Source organism: Panthera pardus, unplaced genomic scaffold, assembly GCF_024362965.1.
Source record: "Panthera pardus isolate Hobbes unplaced genomic scaffold, ASM2436296v1 HiC_scaffold_2, whole genome shotgun sequence".
NCBI lineage: Eukaryota > Metazoa > Chordata > Mammalia > Carnivora > Felidae > Panthera > Panthera pardus.
The window spans coordinates 122,307,609-122,323,886 of NW_026526765.1; the positions used below are offsets into that span (position 1 = coordinate 122,307,609).

Genomic DNA, 16,278 nt, shown 5'->3' on the forward strand with positions numbered 1-16,278 from the left:
TTTTTATTGTTGATTTGTAATTTTAAAGCAATAGAGACCAAAGAAATGTAGCCCATATGACTAGTAAGTTTGTTTTAAAGACTTTTTGTGGCATAAAACATGGACAATTTTTATATGTGTTCCATGTGTTGTTAAAGAATATATATAGCATATATAGTGGAAACAATGTTAGCTCTATTTACAAGACCAAATTTGGGGCACCTGGGTGGCTCAGTCAGTTGAGTGTTTGAGTCTTGGTTTGGCTCAGGTTATGATCCCAGGGTCATGAGATCGAGCCCCATGTCAGGCTCTACACTGAGTGTGGAGCCTACTTAAAATTCTCTCTCTCTCCCTCTCTCTCTCTCTCCAGCTGCTCCTCTTCCACCCTCTCTCGCACTCTAATTTAAAAAAAAAAACAAAACAAAACAAACAAACAAACAAAAAAAACAAAAAAACTATTACAAAAAAGAAAATTTGAGTTTTCTATTCTTAACAATTGTTTTGTCTATTTGATCAGTTTCATACAGAAGTGTATGGAAAAATCCTATCACCACAAATGTAGACCTATTTTTCTTGTAACTTTGTAATTTTCTATTTTACTTAGAGAGAAGATCGTTAGTTACTGATTAGTAACTGATTGTTATGATCAGTTGGGACCATTTATCTCTAAAAATGCTTTTTACTTAAAATTCTACTTCATCTGGTATTAATACTGCCTTAATACTTTTTCCATCACTTTGTCTACCTTTCTCTATCACTGTCTTTAGATTTATCCCCCGAAAACAGAATTTGCTAGATTTTGGTATTATTCATCTAATTCAAAATCTCTGCCTTTAACAGCTGTGCCCAATAGGTTTATGTTTGTTCTGATTACTGATATTAAAAAAAAAAAAAAAGTCAAGTTTTCCAGTACCTGATCCTCTTCTCTTGAACAACACAGGGGCTCTAGTGTGGCCTTTCCACCTTCTAACACATCCTTCTGAATTTCATGCTATTGCTGCCTAGAATTTTAGTATTACTTTGGTTTTAAGCATAAAAATTTGGGTTTTGTATTTATAAATTTTTATTTATAATATGTTTCACTAATTTCTTTGCTTACCGTAGCTTCTTGCATCCCACGCCTTCCTTCCAGGATATATTTCTCTCCTTATTGATGTACATATCTTTTAGTAGTTCTTTTGGCAAGGATCTGAGGTGATAAGCTCTTTTATTCTTTGTAGATCTTAAAATAAGCTTATTTTTCCTTCTCTGGAATAGTGGCTGAATACAGAACTCTATTTTTTTTTTCTTGGTATGTGGAGGATATTACTTCCCATTGTCTTCTGTGATTATTACTGTTGATGAGAGTCTGCTGTCAAAGTTTGATCGTTGTTCCTTTGAAGTAAAGCATTTTTTTTCCTCTAGTAGCTTTTAAGATACTGTTCTTTATCTTTCAAATTCTACAGCTTCATTTGTTCTGCTTAGTGATTAATTTTTCAACCAAGGATTCATGTCTAACTTCAATTCCAGAAGATTCTCTACCATTAGCTCTTCAAACATTGCCTCTGCTTTGTTTGCATCTCTGTCCTCTCATTCAGGAACTTCAAAGAGATGTGTGGTAGAGCATCTCAATCTACCCTTTCTCTCAGTTTCTCTTTCATATTTCCCATTTCTTTATCTTTATGCTATATCGTGTTATTTCTTGTTTTGTCATCTGATTCACTCATTTTTATTCAGCATGTCCAATATACTATGTAACATATGTTGAATTTTTATTTCCACAACTTTCTCCCCAAAGTTTAAATTTTTTATTTCATACCCGTCTGTTAATTCATAATTACTGGCTTTCATTTCATTTTCTCACATTGTTTTATGGCTATTGGTTATAGCTTAAAATAAGCATGTTTAAAGTCTTTTCTTTCAGTTGCCTGGGCTTGTATTCTGCTGCTTTGCTAACTTTTTGTTTGTTTGCATTTTGACTATCTTTTGATGTAGATTTGGTCTTGAACGTCATAATTTTTTTGTTTGAAAAGCTCATTTTGCATGGGAGTTGTTTCTTTTATTTCCATCCATAGGTTTATCCCTTCTCATCAGATGGTTTGAAACTTGCCTGAATCTGGTCCTTAAAGTCCATTTCAAAAGTAGATCTTTCATTGGCAACTTAAATTTCCAGTCTTATGGAGTAATTTCAGTTCCGCTCACTAAATCAAAAACCAGTGGCCTCCCAGTTCTTATTTAGAGTGTTATGTTTGCATCTTCATTCTACCAAGAACAAGTAGATAATTTCTAATCGCAACCAATGGCAGTTGCTTGGAGGGTTTATTTTTTTTCCATCTTTGTTCATAGGTAGGGCAATAAGGTCCAGCTCCTTGCTTCAATCTAGCAGAGTAGATCTGCTGGCCTCTCTGTCTATTATGCATTCGGTCCCTATGTCCCTACAGAAAATGACATGCCAGTCCCCAACCCCTCCCACTCCGTTTTGTTTTGGTTTTTTTACTCTTAATTCTCCTTGGGCCTACAGCTTCAGCTGTGGGGCCATGATCCATTTCTAGTCCAGACTCCAGACTTTTAAAATCTTGTTTCTAATACAGCTACATATTTTTAGTCTAATATAGCTCCCATATTTTACTTGTATCTATGGACTTGAAAATGACAGAGAGCAGAGAGGTTTCAAAACAGACCAACACTGACTTTACCTTCTTGACTGGAAGTCATTTGTACCTATATTTAAACAAGCTTGAAATAGCTGAAAAGGACTCATTAAACACACAATAACCTAGACAGAGAGAACTTGGCCTTTAAAAAAATGTATTAGGAGTTTTGTGTATTTCACAAATAGTTTTAGACCAAGAAAAAAATAGGTAAAAGTTTTCCAGCTTTCAACAGTTAAACTAAAAAAATATGTATACGTTATTCTTTAATAAAAAGTTAATAGTTAAAAAGTGGGAGGTCATATTTAAAGTTACTTAAGGTAGCTAATCACTCATGGTTGAAATATACTGATAAATGAATAATTAGAACTGATAAGTCCCCTAAAATCTTATCCGTGAAAAATACACTGCAAAGTTCTGGTTCTGATGAATAAGCACTAGGAGAAAAAAGGCGTAGTTTTTTGTTTTTTGTTTTTTTTTTCCCATTTGGGCTTAGATAACAAAATTTAATTGAAAACAAACTTTATTATTTTTGTAAATAAGTGATTTCCTTTAAACTCACAGCCATATCCAAGGTATACATCTAAGGATTGTAACTATATCATAGAGGCAGCACTTCTTGGAGTTGGAGGAGGACATTGTCAAGGGAAGGACCAGAATCACAGGGAAGTAAAGGAGACTGTTTTATACCATATATGTACTACAGGATTCTGATGGACTTCCCCGGGGGGTATGTTCTTTCAATCCACCACTGTTATTTTAATTATTACCTGAGTGATGTGCTGTTACTGATCTTATTCATATCCCTCAGGAGAACATGAAATGCAAAAAAGATTGTGACACTAGTCTAGGGCTTGTGTTTAGCTCAGTCTCTAAAAATCACAAATAACAAAGAGAAAAACCAAACTTCTCAGTTTGGATGGAGGAAGAAGGATGGATTATAAAGCCAAGATGGAAAAGGAACAGAACTCAGCAGTGATACAGAATAATCTATGGACTCTAGCAATGTCTCAAAGTGTGGAATATGGAAAACTTGTCATCAGAATCTCCTGGGATATCATTTATAATGCAGATTCCCCATTTCGGATCTGCTAACTTTCAACTTCTAAAAGGGGGCCACAAACCTCATTTTAAAAAAAGCATCTCAAGTTTTGAGACTTACAGCCAGAGAGAGAGACTTATAATCAGATTTCCTATAATAAATCTAGGGAGAAAGAAATACTTCATCTGAAATAACATTTAGCTTTACATTCTTGATTGGAGCCTAAGATAGTATACAACTAAAGTTCATATTTTCACATAATATTCTGTGAAATATATTTACTTTTTCAAAATAGAATGAATATAACAACTTCGTACTCAATAAGCCAATAATGAAGATGTTTAATAAGCATTGTGACTAAGAGCAGCTTGATACTAGGAAGTTTATTTTAGAAGGTCTAAGCTAATTGTGATACAATCACAATTTATTCTGAATGTTAAAATTAAGCACTGCTCCTTAGTTTAAACAAATCTCTCTGCATTAAAATGGATACTAAGTTTGCTTAAAATCATCAGTACAAATCTAACACATTTTCTCAAAAGAAAAGTTTGCTTATGCATTCACCTTCTTAAAAACCAATTTCAGAATGATATTACAGGGGACAATTTTATGAAAATAATTTTAACTTTATAGAAATTAACGGCATGAATAATAGAGTCAATGTTTCACTAAACTAATTTTTTTGTTTGTTTGAGGATTATATAAAAAACAATCTAACATATCTCCCTACATCTATCTGAGTTTTGAATTTTTTATGAAAAAAGTTGAAAGCAAAGGATTTGGTAACTGAGACTTTCCCTCTGGAGTATGTTAAATGTCCCAGTAAGGAAGAATGCAAAAGAAGTATCTGAATAAGAAAATCTATTTTCACCTAAGATTTCTTAGGAATACCACATAAAAAGAATACTAAGGAAGCAAACTACTAGTAACATAAAACTCTTTTTATTGGAACTTCATAATCTTTTTCAATTGAAGAGGATTTCTTTTGTCACCCAGCAAGGTCCTGGAACTTCTTGGCTGGAATTCAGATATCCAGAGTTCTGGTTACCTATAACATCTATTCTTTATGTAGTAGCTTACAAGCATCAAAGGCCTCCCTCACCTGATGCTTGGCCGGATCTATGCCCTCCAAAATAGTCTTCATGTCCTCCTGCTTGTCCTGTGAAAGGAAAAAGAAGAACTCACGGATCTTATTCCAAAAATGAAAATCACATTTGGCCATGAAGACCTTGTGACTGGTATTTCAGGTGCTGGGTTTTGTAAACTCAGGATCTTCAACTAAAAGGAGTCTCATCTATAGAGACCATAATCTCAGAAGCCGACTATGATTTTATTTTAAGGGTATGATGTGGTTCTCTACAAAATAACTTTAATATAAACTTTAACACATGCAGATATAATTCTGCTGAATTTCTTGAACTCGTGCCTTTGTCCTCAAATACAACTAGAGCCACAGAATCAACAGCAGTGTCTTAGTACCTAACCAAGGAGAATAATTAAATCAAATGATTTGGGAATATCAAAAGTTGGGAGAAAAAGTAAGGAAAATACTAGAAGATGATTAAATAGTTATATAGCTTTCTCTCCAATTATAAATGCACTTGGTGCTCACACTTTTCAACTAAAACAGGAACCTCCAAAGGACTTGAGAGATGGAACAGACCTATTTTCTCTCGATCTAGACTCATGACAGAGAGAAAGTACTTGAAGGTAAGACAGAGATACAATAGAAGAAAGTGTAATAAGCCTTGCAGTCAACAACCAGGGTTAACTAAGTCTCCAAATAAAAGAAACATGGCCTAAAGGAAGCTTTACTTCTTAAGTCACCTCTGCCTCTTACTTGGGTGGTAGGCTTACCTAAGGGGATGTGTGCTCCTATGGTAGAGATGTGGTGAGAAAGTATGCTGAGACAACTACAGGACTTGAAGAAGCTGACTCTTAAGGCTCACTTTCTCTCCCTCCCCCACTGTCATATGATTTTCAACAAATAGCAAGCCTCACTCAAATATAAATAATAAGTACAAAGTATCCAACAGAGAACCTATTGAGAAATTCTCACAAAAATGCAAACAATAAAATTTCAGCCAAATATTCCCTATACTTCCAAATAAAGAGAACCTGAACTCTTAAAAAACTTGAACAAAATGATACAGCAGCAAGAGATTTAAAAGTAATAATGAAATAATGAAACCATGAAAACCACATAGAAGCACAAGAAAAAAAGTGACCCGGAGGATGGGCTTAAGAAAGAAACAACGCAAAAGAAAAGAAGAAAGAAATGAATTGGCCACAAAGATAATAAGAACAAGAAAGATCCATTATACAAATAATAAATATCCCAGAAGAAAACAGAATAGAAAAAGGAGCATAGAAGGATATAACAGAAGAAAACTGAAGGAGGGGGAAGAGGGGAAGACCTGAGGGAATGACCCAAAATCTTCAGACAGAAAGCACTCACTAATTTCCAGGAAAAAACTATTATAAAGTAATAAACAGCAAGACATATTCTGATGAAGTCACAGAGGTTTAAAAGTATAATGAAAGACTCTTATGATAATCCAGGCAGAAAAAGAAAGTTTACTTACATATAATAGGGAATATTCTAGCAAGCTTTGGAAATATTCAGTACCAGAAGAGAGAATAGAGGCTTAAAATTTTGAGGAGAAAAAAGAAGCAATTCAATAATTTGCTATATGGCTACATTCATTTATAAATACAACATACAGTAGTCTTAAAAATGCAAGTACCTGTAAACTCCTTTTTTGAGGGGGAAGAGAGTAATTTCAAATCAAAGTACCAGTATCAGCTAGCCAAAAGGTGAGTCAAGATTAGGAACTCAGGAATTAAGAAGCTACATGCTATGAAAAAGTAGTAAGGTAAACACTAAATCCTCTAAACATACAGTTAAAGTTAAACAACTATGAGAAACTGGGTCATAAAATGGATTGTAAATATAAATGTTATAAAACTATGACAATGCAAAAATAAAATAACTCATGCAAATCCTATGGTAGAAGATACATTATTTTCCTCTTTTAGAATGGAGTCAAGTGGTGCCTGGGTGGCTCAGTCAGTTAAGCATCTGACTCTTGATTTCAGCTCAGGTCATGATTTCACAGCTCACGAGTTCAAGCCCCAAGTCAGGCTCCGTGCTGATAGCATGGGATTCTCTCTCCCTCTCTCTCTGCACCTGCCCCGATCTCTCTCTCTCTCTCTCTCTCTCTCTCAAAATAAATACATAAACTTAAAAAAAAAAAAGAAAAATGGAGTCAATATTGTCTGAATATTTGATTTAAAAAAAAAATCATTTTGTTAAAGAAATTAACAAACTATTTCAAAATTTGCATTTGTAAATGATGTCTGAATAGTTTTTCAGAAAGTAGCTTTATACCAGGCTTCAACAGTTCACAAAAGCTTTGGGAGCAATTAATGAGCAGCTCATAGGGCTACTTGGAACACAAAAAGATTTTTTTAGATAAAATAAACATGGGGGTTATGATCAGAGATTAGAAAATTAAACCATCAAGCAAGCAAGCAAGAAAGAAAGAAAGAAAGAAAGAAAGAAAAGAAAAGGGAAGAAGAAAAGAAAAGAAAGGGGAAGGGAAGAAAGGGGAAGGGAAGAAAGGGAGGAAAGGAAGGAAGGAAAGAAGGAAGGAAGAAACAAAGAACTCGAATTCATGTTTATAAGAATGTGGAGAATAAGATTTCAACTGTTAACAGAAATATAGACTGGTTCAGCAGTTTTTAACAATTTGGCAGCAGCTATCAAAATCTTAGATGTGGACCCTCTGATAACCAGTAATTTCATTTCTAGGGATTTATCCCTATATATACATTCACAAAAGCAGCAAAGATACGTAAATATGTTTAACAGTATTTAGTGTAGCACTACTTACAATAATTAAAAAACTGTAATAACCCAGAAGTTTATGAATAAATACATGGTCGATAAATTATATAGAACACTGGGTATCTGTGAAAAAGAATGAGAAATCTGTAGGAACCACCAGAGAAAAATATTTTAAGAAAAAAGTTACAGAACAGTCTATGTGATAACAAATCTGTTCATATAAAAAAAGACCTATAGCTCACATACGTGGACTCTATATATGCTTGGAGGGTATAGAAATGTCTAGAAGGACACACAACATATTGCTTAAATACAAAAAAAAATTATGAAAGAGGAACTGGTTCACATTTCTATTCATATTTAATATAGGTAACAAATTAATCCTTCAAAACTTTTTCTTTTGACGAACTCCATATCAAATCTCATTTCAAAGAGATTGAGAACTGGAGAGTGTTAACATATCTATGTTCAAAACACTCAGTTTCAACTATTCTAAAAAAAATGCTCGAAAAAGATTCTTTGGCTGGTAAAATACAATCCAAGGAAAGCAAAAAGAGTCAGACAGCCTACTTCATGGTTAGGGATGAAAATTAGTGATAGACCATTATGACATATTCAAAGTGCCGAATTTCCTCATCAGTGCAAAAGGGCTTCAATTTTTATTAATATATTAAAAACCCTTAAAAGCTATGGTCAAAACTACAGAGAAAATCAATGTAATAAAAAACAAGGGTGCATAGGTGGCTCAGTCGGTTAAGCATCGAACTTTGGCTCAGGTCACGATCTCACAGTTCATGACTTCAAGTCCCGCATCAGGCTCTGTCCTGAAAGTTCAGAGCCTGTAGTCTGCTTCTGATTCTGTGTCTTTCTCTCTCTCTGCCTCTCCCCTACTCATGCTCTGTCTTCTCTCTCTCTCAAAAATAAACATTAAAAAAAATTTTTTTTAATTTATAAAAAAAAACAAAATTCTATCTCAATAAGGAATTATACAAAGCATTGAACAGTGATGACTATTTCCATCAACATATGTGACTTTTCATCATACACACATAAAATATCTCTGGAAGGATACAGGAAATGAACAGTATTGATTGTCAATGGAAACTAAGTGCCTATGGGACACTTTTATATTTTGTGAATTTTGAACTCTATAAAGAAATCACCTATTTAAAACTAAGAATCAAATTTTTCAATCAATTATAAACTTCAGTTATACAATAATTTAGCCACAATAATGAGGAAAATAACTGATTGGCACAGGAACAACTCCTCCTCAGTACAGCAGAGATATCATAATTAGCAAGGCTGTGTACCTACCACACTTCTTTAGGTTGGTTCTATTTATTTATTTCTTCTAAAACAGATTCATTGTGAGCATAACAAAAAAACCATGTTCTATCTCATGTCCTTGGTATCCTTTCCTTCCATCCCTTATCTTCAAGGTGGCAAATATCTTAAAGTAAAATGGCATTCTAAATCCTTTGTCTCTCATTGAACAATGTCTACGTATACTTGAAAGCCAAAGCTGTAAAAAAGAATCCTATGCAGAGGACATTTTGAAAAGTTTTAAGGTATATAAGATGAGAAGATGTAACACAAGTTTATCTTGCTATTTGAAATAAATGTCAACTGTAAGAAAAAAAGAAAGTATTTATAATTGAATAATTCCAAAGATAACTGGAAAGACTTCTATTCTTGAGCAAATAGCTTACTTAAAACAAAAATCCACGTCAAGGAAACTCTTCCTATTTCTTTAACAGTTTTTAGGATAAAATATTGATAAAAGACTTAGGGTCAAAGAAATAATGATTTATCATTATAATGCCAGATTTTGCTTTATTGGCATAGTCTAAGTTAATTGTGTATTTTAGGGATTAATAACTTTTATCTAGTAAGATAATCTATACAATATGTTATGACAAGTTAAATCTGCTATTAATTAAAATTAACAACAAATATAATGTTGAAGGTAATTCAAGATACATCTAATATATATAAATATTTTAAGAGAGAGAATAATTTATATAACACTTATCACCATTACCAGTGATGGTTTATAATCTTGAAAATTCATTTTCTTTGGGGCATCTGGGTGGCTCAGTTGGTTAAGCTTCAATTTTGGCTTAGGTCATGACCTCACAGTTTGTGGGTTCGAGCCCCACATCAGGCTCCGCACTGATAATGCAGAGACTGTAGAGAATTCTCTCCCTCTCTCTCTCTCTGCTCCTCCCTGGCTTACATGCACATGCACATGCGCCCTCTCTCTTTTACTCTCAAAATAAATAAACTTAAAAAAATTCATTTTCTTTAAGGATTTCATAGCACTTTATACATTCTTGGAGTAACAAACCACTGAAGATCATCTAGTCCATCTAATTCCTCCAAATAGGTAGTTCACTTGCTCTTCAGAAATCACAAAATTAATGTTTATTTATTTTTGAGGGAGAGTGAGTGCAGGGAAAGGGAAGAGAGAGAGGGAGACAGAGGATCTGAAGCAGGCTCTGTGCTAACAGCAGAGGGCCCAATGCAGGGCTCAAACTTACAACTGTGAGATCACGACCTGAGCCCAAGTCAGCTGCTTACCCAACTGACCCACCCAGGCGCCCCAGAAAATTAGATTTCTTAAGCCAGGTTGTTAAAGATCATCTGGTCTACACCCCTCATAAAAAAAGGAAAAGGAAGAATAGGAGGAGGAGGAGGAGGAAGAGGAAGAGAAACAAAGAAACCTAGAGAATTCAAGTGATTTGCCCAAGGACACCCAGCAGAGCCAAAGAAAGAATATTTACATGACTTGGTACAAGAGTCCAGAAAATAATACTAAATTTCATTTTACAAACGAGAAGATTGAGGCAAGTGTTTGCTTATTGTATCAGTGACTTGATGGCTATAATGAAAACTTACATGCACTCTCTAATGTTCCATAGCATAGTTCTTTTTAAACAACTAAGAGTAGACTTTGTTACTCATTAGACCTCCAGTCAGATACAGGATTATAGGATGCCTTCCATAGGTACTTCTTCCTAGAATAAGTTCTACTTTTGAATAGCAATGCTGGCCTATAAAATGCTAAGTTGGGTCACTAAATCTCTTTATATGAACATAACTAGAATGTACTTACAGTTCCTATTACCTGTATTAGTTGTTTATTATAGGAAGTACTCCTTGAGTTCAGAACTTACTGATCAGTTATACTACGATATAACTCTTCTAGAAATGAAAGGCCAAGGAGCTGGAGACAAGAAAGAAATACTTATTTACCTGATTTATATATCACTCTTTTTCCCCTTCCAAAGTTGGCCTTGGTGGCAAATACACGTGAAGGAAATTCTACAGATGACAATTACAACTTATATCTTACAAATGTGTCCAAGTTTTAATACTGAAATGAACATGTCATGATGAAAAGAAAAAGATTCTATCATCTTCACAAACGGTTTGAAAAACATAAACACCAAATCAAAACACCTCTGACATATTAGCTAACACAAAGTCAAAATTAAAAGCAAGCCAAGAGGAAAAAAAAGAAGCAGAGTTTTATAATCAAATTATACTATTGCATAGTTAACGGTGCAAATTTTCCACCTTAAACATGAAAAGTAATAGTAATGGGAAGACTGTGGTAAAACAAATAAAGCCATAAGTGCTTTAGCTGAAGCTGGATAGCTACAGAGATGAGAACAAGTATGAAATACTAAAACTCTGCCTTCTGGTCTAACGACCAGTAGTCGGGGAGAATGGCCTAGAGTAATAATGTAGGATACCAGAGCAGTGTCAAAAAGACTAGAGGAGTTAGTCAATTTCAGTTATTAAATGGTGTTATTAGTAACTTCTGATCAAAGAGTTAGGTAATAAATGTGCCAGGACATGAATAATATAAAAATTTCTTTTCAGAGAAACAAGATTAAGTAGTTTCCAAGGGCAGTTTTTAAAAAAATATTTCTTTTAAATTTTAAGTAATGCTAATGTGTTTTAATATAAACTTTCTTACAATGGGTTTACATCATATACCTGTAATCACATCAAATACTAAACACAAACATGGGCCCAATAAACAAAGATGGTATGCAGAAAAAGAAAACATTGTATATTTCAATATACAATTATTCCCATTACTGTGGTAATAAGAAACCCAAACACCTGGAAGATGTGGATTAGATGATCTGCTCAGAGATCTCTCTACTTCTAGGGTAGTTAAAATGATTCTCCTTGTTAAACAGGAAGAATTTTCAAAAAATTCTGAAATCAATGGATGATTTTTAATTTAATTTTTGATTTTCAAAAAGAACATTTTAAGTGGCCTATGTAAGGATAATAAAAAGTCTAAGTTTTAAATAGATTATTCAAACGTATTCAATTATGAAAAAGCTAGACAAGCTACATACCAATCCACAAATTGATATGGATGAATATGATGAAATATTAAATGTCCTTTTTACCAGAAAGACCCATAAATATTTTTAATTTAAAATATTTTTTTAAACTAGGAAAAGTGATGTTTCAAATAACTAAGTTTCAAATTAGAACATGCACATATTTTGGAGGATCTACCTGAAAATGCTCAAGTATGCCATCAGCTCTGGCTGAGAATGTTTTTAAAGCAGTAAATAAGAAAATTTCTAGATTTCCTTTAACATTAAGCCCTCAATTATGTCTACTATACATTTAGAATAAAAAGCCCTAAAACTTTTCAGTTTCATCTCAGGCTACAATATAAGGAAACCAAATTGTTGCATTAAATTTTTATAAAACCAAAATTAATATGCTAACTGATTCTGGTACAAGATATTTTAATGAACGGGAAACAGTAGCTTTTAAGCTCTTCTTTAAAAACTATAATATCAAAACCTTAAACTGTGGCAAAAGTTAGGCTCCAAAATCTAACAAAGCATAGGGGTTTGTTCAAATTGTGTTCCAAAGGTTGACTTGTATATCTTTATTTAAAACTGAAGGTAAAAATAGTTGCCCCCAAATGAAGGTTCTCAGCCAGCCCCCACACACCAAAATATTCATTTAACTTAAACAACTAGCAAATCTAGGTATCAGGAACACAATTATGGGATGCCAGGAATAGAAGGGGAGTGCAAAGTCTTCCGTCTGCAAGCCAATGGAGGAAATCAGTACAGTCCAAAACACATGCTAGGAGGTGGCAGCAAAGAAGGGAGGACAAGAGAGAAACTACTGCCTTGCAAGGTTCAGCTAGTAAAAATTATCAGTCATTTTCCCTCAGGATTCGCACTGATCTGCCTGCTTCACTCACTTCTTCTTTTTGATTATGTCCTGTTTCCCCCACTCTGGCTTATATAGTAAGGCCTGAAATCACAATTTGCTTATAGGTTTTAATTAGCAAATTTACTATACTTTCCCATACTTGCCGCATTTTATATAAAGAACAAGTACTGCTTCTTATTAACCAAGAAAAGAACTGGTATTAACATTAAAATGCCTTTCCACAGACAGCAAAAGCATGGAATGGGCAATATATTTTTAAAGTTAAAATCAATATATGAAATTATTCAAAAGAAAAGAAAGTTATGCACATGTAGGTATTAAATCTTAACAGTATTTATAATAGTGAAAAATGAAAAGCAAGTCAAAAGTTCAATTTAATAAGTGAATATTATGGGTCATTAACTTAACAGAAGAGTTATAGAGACTATGTAGCAATATGGAAAAGATTATGATAGAATGCACAGTGGAAAAAAATAGAGAACTATATTACACTATGGTTATAATTACACATAAATATAAATGCAAAGACAGATTGCAAAATAGAAAAATAAAGGTATATTAGAATAACAGTATTACCTTTCTACTTAATTAAGATATATATATATGTTTATCTGAGCCACTTCTTAATCTTACAGTTTGAATGTACAGGTATGATAAATTCAAATCTTTCTATCTGCTCACTTAATGTAATTGTCCTGAGGAATTCTAATCACACCCTATTTATGTAATTACAGAAGATTATAAAAGTAAAACATTTAAAAATATTTCATACCAGATTTTAACCCAGTTAAAATCCTGTAAATTTTGCTATATATTAGATTCTATTTGACAGTACCTCTTTTTACTATTTAACATTTCCATAATAATTCTCAATAAACAGATTAAGAAAATGACTGCTATAGAAAAATGGAAGGAAGAGAGAATTCAGAGGATAAAAGTATTAAACTTGGCATATAGCTTTTATACTGTATCCTATTTCTTTATTTCAAATGATGAAATGCTTCAATTTCTAATTTTTATGGATGACCCAAAGCAAGTGTAAAAAAGGAAAAAGATATAGAAAGAGGGCAGAATATTAAGATCTACTTAACATATCATTCTGCATAATTTTCAAGCAAAAAAGGTACACCTCTCAGAAATTCTAACAGATGGGGCAGATCCTGATTACTGAGAATGAATACTAGTGTTATCAGTATAATATTTAGTATTAGTAGAAATGAAATAAATAGGACAATCATACTATGCATTTATGTTAACCCATAATTATTTTCCAACAATGTTCTCAGGCATCTATGTGGGAATGTCTATTATTAGAAATGGTTTAAAAGGCAATATTTGCATAGTTTTTCCAAAATAACTTTAATATATAAATTCTCTAAAACACTCATAGCTGTGCATATCACACATAGATTTTTAAGAAATATATAAAGAAATTCAGGGTGTCTGGGTGGCACAGTTGGTTAAGCATCTGACTCTTGATTTCAGCTCACGCCATGATCCCATGATTGGATTCAGGAGATCAAGGCCCACAGTCAAGCTCTGCGCAAATAGCACAGAGCCTATTCGGAATTCTCTCTCCCTCTCTCTGCCTCTCCCCAATTGACGCAGACGCATGTGCACACTCGCTCTCAAAATAAATAAACTTAAAAAAAAAAAAAAAGGTAATTCAGGGAGAAACTCTAGAAAGCAGTTTAAAGTACCCTCACAAAATGAAAATTAGTCAAAGCACACATTTCAGGAAGAAGCAGTCATCTTTAAAGTGAAAAATTATGTATAATGTTCCACATTTGCAACAATTATTGCACAAATGAAGTTGCCATCTAATTTGAAATTTTGAAAAACCAAAATAGAAAATACTAAAAGAACAGAAAAGAATAGAATACTATACTAATGTTGTTAGGAAGAGGATAGGAGCTTTGTTTTTATATTTCAAACTAATTAAAGAAACAAAAGAAATCACTCAAAGTGATTTGATAGGTTATTCTATTCTGTAAACATATCGCTGAATTTGTGATATGTCTAATAAAGAGCCGTTTAAAAAGTTCGGGAATGACAAATGAGATTGGAGTAAGTGGAAGAAACCAACTAATAGTTTTACCCAGGAAACAAAATTACCTATTAAAAAACTAAGTACTTTCAAATATATTTAATAAATGCAACAAATAGCAAAACTTTTTTAAAAGTTATTTTCTACAAAGTATGCAAAGTATTGATTTCTTTTACTCGTGTTTTCTAAATGTTAAAAATAGATGTAGCATCAACAGTCACAAAAGAAATTTAAAAATTATATCTTACTAAGTCAGCGCCTGCTTGAAGTAAAACATCTGCAACATCCGTATGTCCATTTTCACAAGCATAGGTTAAGGCTGTGTCTCCTGTTGCTGTTGTAGCATGAACATTAGCACCTAGCAAGCAAAAAAACCAAACGTTTACTTCATAAACTGTAAAATTATATTAAATGGTTAAGTTTTATAATTTCGTGAAATTGATGAATTCAAAATATGAAAATATTAGAAAGTATTTTAAGTATCCTAATTTTCTTTTTTTTTAACGTATTTTTTAATGTTTATTTTTGAGAGAAAGAGAGAGAACAAGCGTGAGAGTGCAGGGGAGGGGCAGAATCTGAAACAGGCTCCAGGCTCAGAGCTGTCAGCACAGAGCCCCATGCAGGTCTCAAACTCACAAGCTGTGAGATCATGACCTGAGCCAAATTCAGAAGCTTAACTGAGCCACCCAGGCGCACCTTAATTTTCTTTTCAATCTGCTTTGTAAAAATGCCTTTAAGCATACAGAAAGGGACTAAATCAAATTATTTTAATATTAGTTTATGTGTTGCTGAAGCACATAAAGCAAATTATTTTATTTTTTTATTTTTATTTTTTATTTTTTATTTTTTTTTATATTTATATAAAGCTTTAATAAATGTAAAGTACATATAATTCAAGAAAATACAGGCAAGTCCTGAGATTCAAGGAACTTTCATTATTACTTCCCTGGTGTCACTGGTCTCAAAGCGAGCACTTTGAATCTAGATTACCAACATTTAAGATATGTGTGAGGAATTTTTGTTTCAAGAGAATTTAGGCAAATATTTCAAGTAGAGTCTTTGATGCCCTACTGATAGGGTTGCTCAGATTAGCAAACAAAATATAAGATCCATGTAAAATTCCACTTCCAGAAAAACAATGACTTTTTAAAAATATAAGGTGGTGCCAAATAACTTATGGATATCCTGTATTTTATCTGGCAAATCTACTTACTGGTCAAGTAGCCAAGCTAATCAGCAAACCAATAAAATAACTTGTAAGACATCAATCGACACATCTTTAAATAAAGTAAACAAACTTGCCAAGGGTGTCACCAGGGGCATTTCAAAGTTTAAACAGCATATTACGGATTATTTGGAGCCCATCTCAGCCTTATCTTAAGCCACAAGCCAGTACCAGACTCCCAAATACCCCCAGAGATAAGCATAGTGCTATCCTAGTCAAAACTGAAAGATAAATTTACCCTATGCACCACTCCTGCAGCTTAATAATACACTTTTA

At 33.1% G+C, this 16,278-nt stretch overlaps 1 protein-coding gene across 4 annotated transcripts in view; it reads right to left on the reverse strand.

The window, feature by feature from the left end:
• The window catches only part of ANKHD1 (ankyrin repeat and KH domain containing 1), a 131,451-nt gene that overhangs the window by 53,101 nt on the left and 62,072 nt on the right, over positions 1-16,278 (reverse strand). For 2 of the 4 annotated variants that reach the window (XM_019424381.2, XM_019424382.2), the window contains exon 10: positions 15,026-15,135. In XM_019424381.2, the coding sequence (XP_019279926.2) occupies positions 15,026-15,135 (110 nt within the window). Of the gene's footprint in view, positions 1-4,571; positions 4,811-15,025; positions 15,136-16,278 lie in introns of those variants that run through there. The other 2 variants (XM_019424380.2, XM_019424384.2) reach the window with 2 other exon arrangements.